The sequence below is a fragment of the Sinocyclocheilus grahami genome, unplaced genomic scaffold, assembly GCF_001515645.1.
Source record: "Sinocyclocheilus grahami isolate Dianchi unplaced genomic scaffold, SAMN03320097.WGS_v1.1 scaffold44.1, whole genome shotgun sequence".
In the NCBI taxonomy this organism is placed as follows: Eukaryota; Metazoa; Chordata; class Actinopteri; order Cypriniformes; family Cyprinidae; genus Sinocyclocheilus; species Sinocyclocheilus grahami.
In genome coordinates this window covers 650906-662818 of record NW_015505223.1, presented here as the reverse complement: position 1 = coordinate 662818, position 11913 = coordinate 650906, and the positions used below count along the sequence as shown (strand labels likewise).

At 37.3% G+C, this 11913-nt stretch overlaps 1 protein-coding gene across 2 annotated transcripts in view; it reads left to right on the top strand.

The window, feature by feature from the left end:
* Window positions 1–2017: 2017 nt before the first annotated feature.
* LOC107582383 (ninjurin-1-like) overlaps window positions 2018–11913 on the top strand; it is a 12138-nt gene continuing 2242 nt past the window's right edge. For both annotated transcript variants that reach the window (XM_016268195.1, XM_016268194.1), the window contains exons 1-2: window positions 2018–2197; window positions 8978–9212. In XM_016268195.1, coding sequence (XP_016123681.1) covers window positions 2141–2197; window positions 8978–9212 — 292 coding nt within the window. In that variant the 5' untranslated portion in view covers window positions 2018–2140. The remainder of the gene's footprint in view (window positions 2198–8977; window positions 9213–11913) is intronic.

The window sequence follows — 11913 nt, the reverse complement described above, 5'->3', positions numbered from 1 at the left end:
TAAATCATTCTGCTCTGTCCCAGGGTAGTAGGCAATTTTCACAAATCGAGTACTGAATAGGACCCAAAACACTTAAAGGGAGAGTTCACCCAAAAATTTTAATTATGTTATCATTTACTCACCCTCATGTTGTTCCAAACCTGCACGAGTTTCTTTCTTCTGCTGAACACAAAAGAAGACATGGTTGGAACAACTTGATGGTATAGTAAAAGATTAAAAAGTAAAAGGGAAGATGGTACAAGGAGGTTTTATTGTCAGTGTAATACAATTGAAATAAAAAGGAGTTATTAGTTTAATTAAAGCATATTACAATTCAACTGATTATTTGATGACGTACAGAAAAGACAATGTCTCAAATGTATCAGGAGAAAAAATGCAATACATAAAATGCATATTTTATATAAAATATATCTCTACATAGCCAATTTTTTTTATATATAACTACTTTGTTCTCAAATACCACATGATGTATATTTTCTGCTAACTTCTGACAGCAGTCAGAAACAGTGCAATCAACATTATTATTATTATTATTTTATACTATAATTTTTTTTGTAGCAACCCATTCAATAAAAGTACATTCTGGGTGTTTTAACTACCACTAGATGGCAGCACAAACACAGAGGTCATGGCTCCTCTTCTCTGAACATTGAAAGTCATTTTCTCGACTTTTCCCGTTGTTACATATTTGTTGGCACCGTCAATGATCGGACAAACCTGCACGCCTCTGATTGGAAATTGTTTACCTATAGGTGCAAACGTTTAAAACTTTGGGAGTTCTAGGCTACTAATAATAACATCTACACTGATAAAGAGAACGAACTTTGGTATTAGATTGTGAACGAACAGCGGCTAACTATGAGCCTGCACTGTAGCGATTCGAAGTCGAACTCATTTTTGGAATCGGTTCTTTCGAACAAATTGTTTCATAGAACCATATGAAAATAGCCATCCTGTGGCATATTATGTACTTTAAATTCTGATACATTGCTCATATTTATATTAATAATTGTGTTTCATCATCATTTCATGTGGTACAATTGTTGCAACCATGGTTTTTGTAAAAAATCATTTAGAAACGAGCAAAAATAACACTGCTAAAATTGATGCTAAAATTCTGCTGACATTCATTTAAATCTCCCGCTTTTGTTCGTTTAGTAAAATGCGTTTTGAAAGTACCTCAAAAGGAATTTGTAAACAATTTGTTCAGATGGGTCTTAACCGACTCATTAAAGGGATAGTTCACCCAAAAATAAAAATGTAATGTTTATCTGCTTACCCCCAGGGCATCCAAGATGTAAACTAAAGTTTTAAGGACCGGAGAGGGGACCGCGTGCGGCCGCCGGACTCCGCCCCTTACCTGGACCCTTCCTTCCTGACCACTGCCCTTCCCTTCACAAACCTCGCAGGACGACGAGGACACCAGATCCCCTGTTTATTTTGGACACTTGATTCCCTTTTTTCTGGACACTCTGTTTATTTTCTGTTAATAAAAGCCTCTCCGAGGCCTGACGCCACACCCACTGTGTCTGTCATTTACTCCTCCTGCGACAACACCCATTAACATAAACTACACCAGAGCGCGTACACACCTCACACACCGGAAGTCGTGCGCGCGCGCACAAAGACAGTTGGACATAGTGGTGAATTAGAGGTAAAAAATGATATAAATACTGTTTGGTTTCTGGCACAAACCGATCGTTTCGTGTCTTAGGACATCAATGTGTCGTCACGAGCCGCAGGGTTTAATTTGAATTTGTCTGTGCATGTTTTTTTTTACTCTCATAGATTTTGTTACCATTGCCATGCATTATACAACTGATAGACTGCAACGGTTAAAGTTAAAAATCATCATATGTGTTCTACTGAAGAAACAAAGTCACCTACATCTTGGATGCCCTGGGGGTAAGCAGATAAACATAACATTTCATTTTTGGGTGAACTATCCCTTTAATTGGAAATCATTGGAACCGGTTCGTCTGAATGATTGAAAAGATCCGACTCAGAAGAACTGCTGCAGTGATTGGCAGACGTTTGTCCAGCCCCCTCTTCCGTACATCGACCATGAGCTCATAATGCACCACAAACACACTTAACCCCAGCTATTTACGGAGTGTTAGATATAATCAAAGGAAGGATTATGGATACAGAAGCGATGGAATTGAATGGAGATGCTCACGGAGGAGATTCAGGAGTGGTGAGTGATTTGTAACATATCAGTATCATTAAAACGATCACAAACGCATCCGCCAATGGGATGTTAGTTTTAAAAGTTTAACCCATTATATTGGTGTCTTTGAAATCCATTCGGGTTAGATTAGAATAAAGGGGTTTCTTGGTTTTGGTAGAAAAAAGACTTCTCGTGTACACTTTCCTGTAATGCAATGAATGCACTTCTGTGGATGAGTCTAACTGAAGGGATATTGTGGCGTGGTCCGCGGAGTCAATCTTATATAACTGCAGACCATGAGCAGATGTCTCCGGGATGTTTGTTTCCAGTTACGGAAGGGTTAAGTGGCAACGAGTCTGTTCGCTGGTCAACGTTAAAGCTCACGCGGCACAAAGCGGTTCAACGTTTTGAAACGAACCTCTTATTCATTGCACTGGTGTTTCGCTTCACCGCGTCCAGACAGATGATGAGATCACCAGGCCGTGTAACCCTCAACAATAGACCGTGAACGACGCTAATAAACTCTGCCAGTGGAGAGGACACATCAATAACGCACATTTAATAAAACACGGTATGAAATGCAATGCACAGCGATGCCCACAAACACCCCATCGGTGTAGCACTTGCCACAACAGTCATTCTATTAACATTAACTATATAACATGCGACCGAATCTGGATCCCGTCACGCTTGTTTAAAAAAAGAAAGAAAGAAAAAGTGTACCTTCAACGATACTACCATAAAAGCATATATTAGCTTCTTAAATATTTATATTCTTTGTTAATTAAAAAAAGATAACACCTTTTCCCTTGATATTTATTAATACATGTATTTTATATGAATGGAACATGTATGGTAAGGCCATTACAGTTAACCAATTAACTATTTACCTTACTGTAGCATTTTTAAGTTCCTTTTCCATGAACATTAAACAGTAAAACCATAACAGATGGATTCTACATTGAGCAAGCTTTACAGTCTCGCTAGCCGAGGAGGGAACAAAAAAATTAACAAAAGCTGACATCACATCATAATTATCTTCTAGTAATAAAGCACTATCGAAAGCATTTAGTATAGTCCTTTCTATTGCTACTACTAAAGTTACTGTACGAGTACACTACTGTATTACTTAGGGTAAAATATATGAATGTATAGGGGAAAGTGTTGTGACGGGTCAACATTTCTCGTAAGTTTTTTTCAACTCGTACAATTCCCATCTCTGATGTTTTTCTTTAATTTAAACCTTAAATTTTAATGAGTTTGTCTTACACTTCTATTAATATTTGCACTGAAGGAAGGTGAAGTGGTTAGAAAGACTAGAGGAACATCTTACCACTAGTGGATTTTTTTTCACCCAACAAACACCCTGAAACACACAAAATCAAACAAATCATCATTCCTGTGGGCCCCACCAGTGTTTAAGTCACTGTGTGTTTAGGCAGACTGAAAGGGCAGTGATTTCTATGTGGCTCATTTCTATGCCAAGTCGAAATGACAACTCCACCTGCTTTGGTATGATGTAATTCTTTTTGGAATTATGGACAATTGCACCATTGATTGTAATTCTAGAGTCAGGTCCATAAATATAGCTGCAAAATATATTTTCACAAAACAGAAGGTATGAGCAAAGTTAAAGTTTAAAAACATAAGTGTGAAATGCGTATACTGTAGTTCTAGGTTTGTTGATTACATTACAGTTACATATCACTTCGCCACATTGTTTCTGAACTAGTAACGGCAGCTGTGCTGTGCAAGATACTTTATCAGTGACGTAGTGAAGTGGTTCTACACGCAAGAGGGATGCAAGTCTGAAAAACAAGATAAACACATTGTGCAGACAAGTACATCGTGCTAACTGGTATACTATAATTGACTTTTTCTGCATTTTCCACCTCATCCGTGAATTAATTTTAAATAGTTATAGAATGTATACAATATATGAGACATATAACAGCCCATGTAAGTCATTGCGATCTGCCAGGGTTGTAATGTATTTATTTTTATGAATGCTTTATTTATATGTATGAAATAGTTCCTTTAAAAGGTACAATATGTACGTTTTCACCGCTAGAGGGTGCGTATTCAAAAGAAACAAAGGCGTAGTTTGATGACGCCGTGACTGAGTGTGGAATCATGGGAGTTGTCGTCTTCATCCCCACAGTAGGGTTGTGACGGTGAGGAGGTTTTCCCACCGGTTAATCGACGTGTGACAACATATTTTGGTTTTTAATATCCAATGGCAAACAATAGCAGGACAGAGAAAGACGAAGAGACCCCAGGCTGATACATCTAGATAACTGGTTCAGTTTTCTACGGGAAGGGTGTTGTATTATGGCGCTTTTCCACTGCATGGTAAGGCACGGTACGGTTCACTTTTGGGGGGGTTTTCCACTGGGTACAGTACCTGGTATTTTTTTTTAGTACCACTTCGGTTGGGGTTCCAAGTGAACCGTACCGTTACCAAAACGTGACGTGTAAACTCTGCTGATCACGGATTGGCCGGAGAGAATCGTCACTACCTGCGTCACTGAACTTGCGACACAAACACAAAAGAACCGCTAGATTTAAATCAGCACAGCCAGCGAAGGATCGAACACAACTGTTTTGAACGAGTGCACCTTTTTTTAACAACCAAAAAGTTTTGCTGTCTGTTGCGGAAAGTACAGACGTTCCTCTCGTTGATAGCAGAGGAGCGGATCCAGCGAGAGCTTGCTGGGGCGATGCGGAATGAAAAAGTTTTTTTTAGGAGTCATGGTAGTAGAGGCGGCGCAACTATAACGACATGTGAATAATCCCGCCCACTCTAAAGCGGTACTGAACTGCAGTGGAAACCCAAACCGTGCCGAGCCGAACCACGCAGTGGAAAAGCGTCATAAGTGTCAGCATCTGAGTGTCATTGGGGATCATGGAAAGAGGGAGTATTTCTAATTTCTTTGCCACTCCCGTCATAGGCACAAGCGTCCCTTGTGTTGGGCAGCTGGACTGAACCATTCCCAAAGTCAACACCTGCCCTGCACTCCACTGAAGAGCCTGGAGAATACTAGAGTGCAGTCAGTCTCAACCAAATATGAGACATTTTCTGCCATCTCAGAAATTTAGTCTGGGGAATTCATGAATTTTTTTTTCAATACTGAAGACTGAAGTCTGCTGCCTGGCTGGTGAGAGTCTAACAACACAAAGTAGATGTAATAATGTGACACCAGAATGACATCAGAGCAAGCTCACCTGCAGCCTGACCTCTCCTCCGCCATAATATAGAAGAATAGTGCTTTTGTGTTCACAGCGCAACATTAGCAAGAGCCATACAGAGCTCATCCCCTTACTGTTCTCAGAAAGCTAAATCTCATGGATCACATGACCAGCTGCTGTGTATTATCTCGTTTAAGTCAAGTCACCTTTATTTATATAGCGCTTTTAACAATACAGATTGTGTCAAAGCAACTGAACAGCATTAATTAAGAAAATAGTGGGTCAATAATGCAAAATGACAATCATAGACACTCATTTTTCGGTTAAAGACAGTTCATCATTGAATTCAGTGATGTCAACATCCAGCTCAGTTCAGTTTAAATAGTGTCTTTGCAATCATTTGCAATCAAGCCAACGATATCGCTGGAAATTAAGTGTCCCCAACTAAGCAAGGCAGAGGCGACAGCGGCAAGGAACCAAAACTCCATCGGTGACAGAATGGAGAAAAAACCTTGGGAGAAACCAGGCTCAGTCGGGGGGCCAGTTCTCCGTTGACCAGACGAAACCAGCAGTTCAATTCAAGGCTGCAGCAATGTCACATTGTGCAGAGGACTCATCTGGTTCCTGTTTAAAAAGAAATAGGGAATCTTGAGATAAATCTTTAAGAGGCCCTTCATGATAAGCCAAAAGTGCAATGTGAGCTTGACGACTCGTGGTCTATAACTCAAAACACTTAAGATATATTACTCCAGCAACAATAAGAACTTGAAGAACAAACGTTTGAACTTCAAATACATCTGACTGAGATTGTAGAACACTGTTTGAATGCGAAAACGGTGCCAAACATTCCATCTCTGATTACGATTATAATTAATAATGCTTCGTACTAACTAATGTTTCAAAGTGCAGTTGTTTTCAAATCTTAAAGGGGTCATGAACTGAGAAATCAAAATTCTCTTGATCTTTTGACATATAAGAGGTCATTGTATTATAAAAACATCCTGTACGTTTCTGAACTCAAAATGTTCTCGTTAATCTATTAATAATGCTTCGTACTAACTAATGTTTCAAAGTGCAGTTGTTTTCAGAAGGTCACAGAGAGGGATTTTACCAATAAGCTCCTTTAACAGGATAAAAATTCTCAAGCTTCTATTTAAGAAAGTAATCAGTTCTAAATAGAAAATTCTACTGGAATCTCATGATATCAAGGTGACAGTGATACAATTTTGAGTTTTCATCCAAACCATCATCTTGGTTGAGGTTGACATTTCAATAGTATGTTGCATCAACACTGAACTTTTGATTAAAGCCGACAGCACACAGGGGTGGAGACAGGGATATTGAACTAACACTGATTTGTTGTTGATGACCACATCACGATGAATGTATTTCTGCAGAATTCTAGTTGGTGTTACTCAATCAGTGGGGTGTTTTCAAACCATGATGGGCAATTTCAACTGATTTACCTGATTTGTTCTAATCCACTGGGGGCTTGGTTTAGGGGTGGGTCTTTGAGTAAAGCAACTAAAAAAAACACCTGTTGTAATCTGGAAGTGCCCACTGATTAAGAAACTCCCATTTTGGTTCTGCATGCGCAAGTAGTCTAACTTAAGCCTGGTACACACTAGACGATTTTCAAATCTTAAAGAGGTCATGAACTGAGAAATCAAAATTCTCTTGATTTTTTTGACATATAAGAGGTCATTGTTTTATAAAAACATCCTGTACGTTTCTGAACTCAAATCTTTCTCGTTAGTCTAAAAACAGCTTATTTTGAAGCCAATCTGCCAAAAGGACAGGTTGTGGAATGTGCCACTTTATGCCGTAATAGTGTGGCTAAACCCTGCCTCCGCATAAGAAGATCAACGCCTGCTTCTACAGTTTATACACAGCCCATGTCTTACATTTTATACTCAATGCTTGCACAGCATCTTGCGTTCTTTCCTTTAGAAGTAAAGGCAGATGAGGATGGACAATTCAAAAAATGAGAAGTACCCTCCTAATAATGACTTGTCGTGACTTGACTTGTAGTTGACAGCACGATCACTTGACCATGGATCTGTTGCTATCCTGTGCTTTATGTCCTGCTCCCCAATTACTGTATTATCAGGTAATCTTTCATTTTCCTCAATCAGCATTAAATGTGATTAAACTGATCTCTATTCAGTTTAGCCCGTTCCCGCTTAAACACAATTACAAAAAATCGTGTGTTTATGAGAAAGTGACATTTAAAGAGTCTACATAAGGTGAATCTGCAGCTTATTATTATTTTATGTTCCCATCCCATACTTTTTCCTGTGAGTAATGGCCATAACTCAGAGGTGGCCACCTTCATGCTGAGTTTAGAGTTCATGTATCCATCACACCTGCCTGGAAGTTTTCAGAGTGTTTATAGGACTGGAGATAAACTCAGCTAAAAAAAAAAAAAATTGACATCCCTTCTATTTATAAATGTTAATTGTAGAAACGGTATTGATATTGAAGTGTTAATAGATTTGAGATAATGGATTAAGTATAATTTAATGATACTACAATCATAGTTAGAATGTTTTGTTTTGAGCCATTTTAAAGTGAATCATGTTGTGTTTAACATATTAACATTCCTGAATGTGACTCTATGCATGACAACTGAATTGACTTGCTCTTAGGCATCATCATGCTTGCTATTTCAGAGAACCCAAAGGAAAACAGGCAGCTGTCTCATTGTAAGCCAGCTTTTTAAAACTTGAACCTCTGGACCGCTTGTAGTCTGACATCAGACTCCTGAAACTAATCATTTTAAAGGTTGTAGTGTTTTTGTCCCACTTTTAATGTATATAGAATGATATGTTATGATATTTTTGTCATTGTGTTAAACTGTTAAAAAATAAAGTGACTCAATTGCTGGAAAGGTGTCACTTTCATTTTAAAAGGTTTTCCCCAAACTTTTAAATGGTCAGGAATGTGTTGATGTACCACTGAAGTGTAGCTGAAATATTAATGTTGTTTCAACATTAACTGAGGGTGAATAAGTGATGCTGAACCATCATCCTTTCATGTTGATTCAGACATCACCATTGTTTTTTTTTCATAATTCAACATTATTGTTTCACTATTAACTGAGGGTGAATAAGTGACGTTGAATCATCATCACTTCATAATATTGATTCAGTGACATGACTATTGTTTTTTCTTTTTTTGATAATTCAACATTGTTTCAATATTAGCAGAGGGTTTATAAGTGATGTTGAATCATCACTTAATAATGCTGATTCAATGACATTACCATTTTTTTTGTCAAAATATCCCCATTGTTTCAACACTAATTGCTGTTGCAAAAGTGATGTTAAACCAACACCACTTTGTAACATTAATTCAATGCAGTTGGTGTAACATTGACTTAACATTTGTTTCAAAGGTTGCTTGCTGTCTGGGATGAAAGCTTTAGGGAATTTAATTTGACATTTGAGAGTTTTCTGTGGTGCAGAGGTTTCTATAACCCTAGCAGTGACTAGCCAATGACCCACACTACACTTTTGTTTAAAACGGAAGGAAGGAAATCATGTCTACCTTGTCACATACCTTGTCTCATTTCCATGGATGTAGTAACATCACGTGTGTTTTCATGGTTGTGTTTAGCGTCCTCGGCAGAGCCGCTGGTCAAGGAACACCCCAATTAACATGAACCATTACGCCAATAAGAAGAGCGCAGCAGAGAGCATGCTGGATATCGCACTGCTGATGGCCAACGCCTCCCAGCTGAAGACCATCCTGGAGGTGGGACCCACTTTCTCCTTATACATTCCTCTCATCAGCCTCATCAGCATCTCCCTCATCCTACAGATCATCGTGGGGGTCTTGCTTATCTTCATAGGTGAGAGAAGCTCATCAAGTTCACAGACTTCAAAATATAGAGACAATAGTGATTTTATACATGATTAGATTTGCTTCTATAAGACAAAATATTGTTATTACTATCATACCCTAATTACTAGCATATATAAAAAAATTATGCAGTGACCGAAAAATATTTATAATATATGTGACCCTGGACTTAAGTCGCTGGGGTATATTTGTAGCAATAGCCAAAAATATATTGTATGGGTCAAAACTATTGATTTTTCTTTTATGCCAAAAATCATTAGGACATTAAAGGAACACTCCTTTATTTTTGAAAATAGGCTCATTTTCCAACTCCCCTAGAGTTAAACAGTTGAGTTTTACCATTTTCGAATCCTGTACAAGCAGGTGATCACGTTGGTTATGTTGATGGAAGTTAGCCTATTTTCAGGCGCTGCGTAATATCAATGCGCCTGCTGCACCCATGGTACAGCAGCAAAGTTCCTTGATTATTATGCCGGAATGAGAGTATAGTTCCTAGCCATATCGGGCTAGAAAATCTCAACTTTTAATTTTCCGTCGGTCTTCGTACACGATGTAACTACTGAAGAGTCGAGTTTTAAATAGGAAAAATATAGAAACTCTTTGGTCATTTTTGAGCGAGATGCTAACTGTCTAATCAGATTCAATGATCTATGCTAAGCTACAGCTAAAAGTGCTACCGCCAGACCCAGAGATCGGCTGAATGGATTCGAAAACGGTAAAACTCAACTGTTTAACTCTAGGGGAGTTGGAAAATGAGTCTATTTTCAAAAATAGTGGAGTGTTCCTTCAAGTAAAGATCATGTTCCATGAAGATATTTTGTAAATTTCCTACTGTAAATATATAAAAACTTAATTTTTGATTAGTAATATGCATTGCTAAGAACTTCATTTGGACAACTTTAAAGGCGATTTTTTTCAGTATTTAGATTTTTTTTTTTTTTTGCACCCTCAAATTGCAGATTTTCAAATGGTTGCATCTCGGCCAAATATTGTCCCATCATAACAAACTATAGATCAATGGAAAGCTTATTTATTCAGCTTTAATTTATTCATATATCCACCACCCTTATGCCTGGTTTTGTGGTCCAGGGTCACATAATATGCATAACCTTTTAAAACCCATGAGAAACTATTTAAATTAAACCTATCAAACTGGTGATGTAAAGCAGCATGCAAAAATAAACGTCTCAAGTAGTTCAACAAAAAGTGAAAATACTCACCCTCATGTTTTTTCTAACCGATATGACTTTGTATGAACACAAAGAAGTTCTGAAGAATGTTCATGCTGTTCTCCTCCATACAATGAAAGTGTTAAGCTCTGAAAGGGACAAAAAGTAACATAAAAACATCATAAAATACTTTATTAAACACTTTAGAATCAGAATCAGAAGAGCTTTATTACCAAGTATGTTTACACACACAAGGAATTTGACTTGACGACAGGAGCTTCCAGTGCAGAAGAAAGTACAAACATAGTGCAGACATACATAGGGTTGCATCTCGGCCAAATATTGTCCCATCATAACAAACTATAGATCAATGGAAAGCTTATTTATTCAGCTTTAATTTATTCATATATCCACCACCCTTATGCCTGGTTTTGTGGTCCAGGGTCACATAATATGCATAACCTTTTAAAACCCATGAGAAACTATTTAAATTAAACCTATCAAACTGGTGATGTAAAGCAGCATGCAAAAATAAACGTCTCAAGTAGTTCAACAAAAAGTGAAAATACTCACCCTCGTGTTTTTTCTAACCGATATGACTTTGTATGAACACAAAGAAGTTCTGAAGCATGTTCATGCTGTTCTCCTCCATACAATGAAAGTGTTAAGCTCTGAAAGGGACAAAAAGTAACATAAAAACATCATAAAATACTTTATTAAACACTTTAGAATCAGAATCAGAAGAGCTTTATTACCAAGTATGTTTACACACACAAGGAATTTGACTTGACGACAGGAGCTTCCAGTGCAGAAGAAAGTACAAACATAGTGCAGACATACATAGGAATAACACAGTAGGGATGTAATATAACACTAATATAATAAAAAATTGAATAATGTACTATATACAGAAATAGAAGTATAGGAAAAAATTTAATTGTTTAGATAAATGTACAGATGTTTATTAGTGTGCAGATATGTTATTTACAAAGTGTGCAGTTTAATATAAATATAACTGTTAGTTGTAATGGACGATGTATAATTATGAAAGATTAATTGTTCAGACTGAATATAGCCTGTGGGAAAAAACTGTTCTTGTGCCTGCACTGTAAAAAAAAATCCGTAAAATTTACAGTAAAAAAACGGCAGCTGTGGTTACCGGAATTTTACCGTAAAAAATACGGTAGCAACGTTTTAGGTTTTACGGTTTTTTTAAATTTACAGTTAAATAACGTGATTTAATTTGATATAATGTTAAACCAACCTATTGAAGCACTGAAATCTGTTTTGTACCTTTGTAATACACTGATAACCACCAAATGCAGGTGGTGATGAGAAAGTCACATGATGAACCAAAGCAGCTTTTAAATAATAACATATATAGAAGGTGCACAGTGTCATTCACACAAACACTAAACACCATTATGGTAACACACATGAAACTGAAATAATGCAATAAACATTCATTTAACAACATTAGGTGTAACACACAACCCTAATATACAAAACTGATAAGAAAAA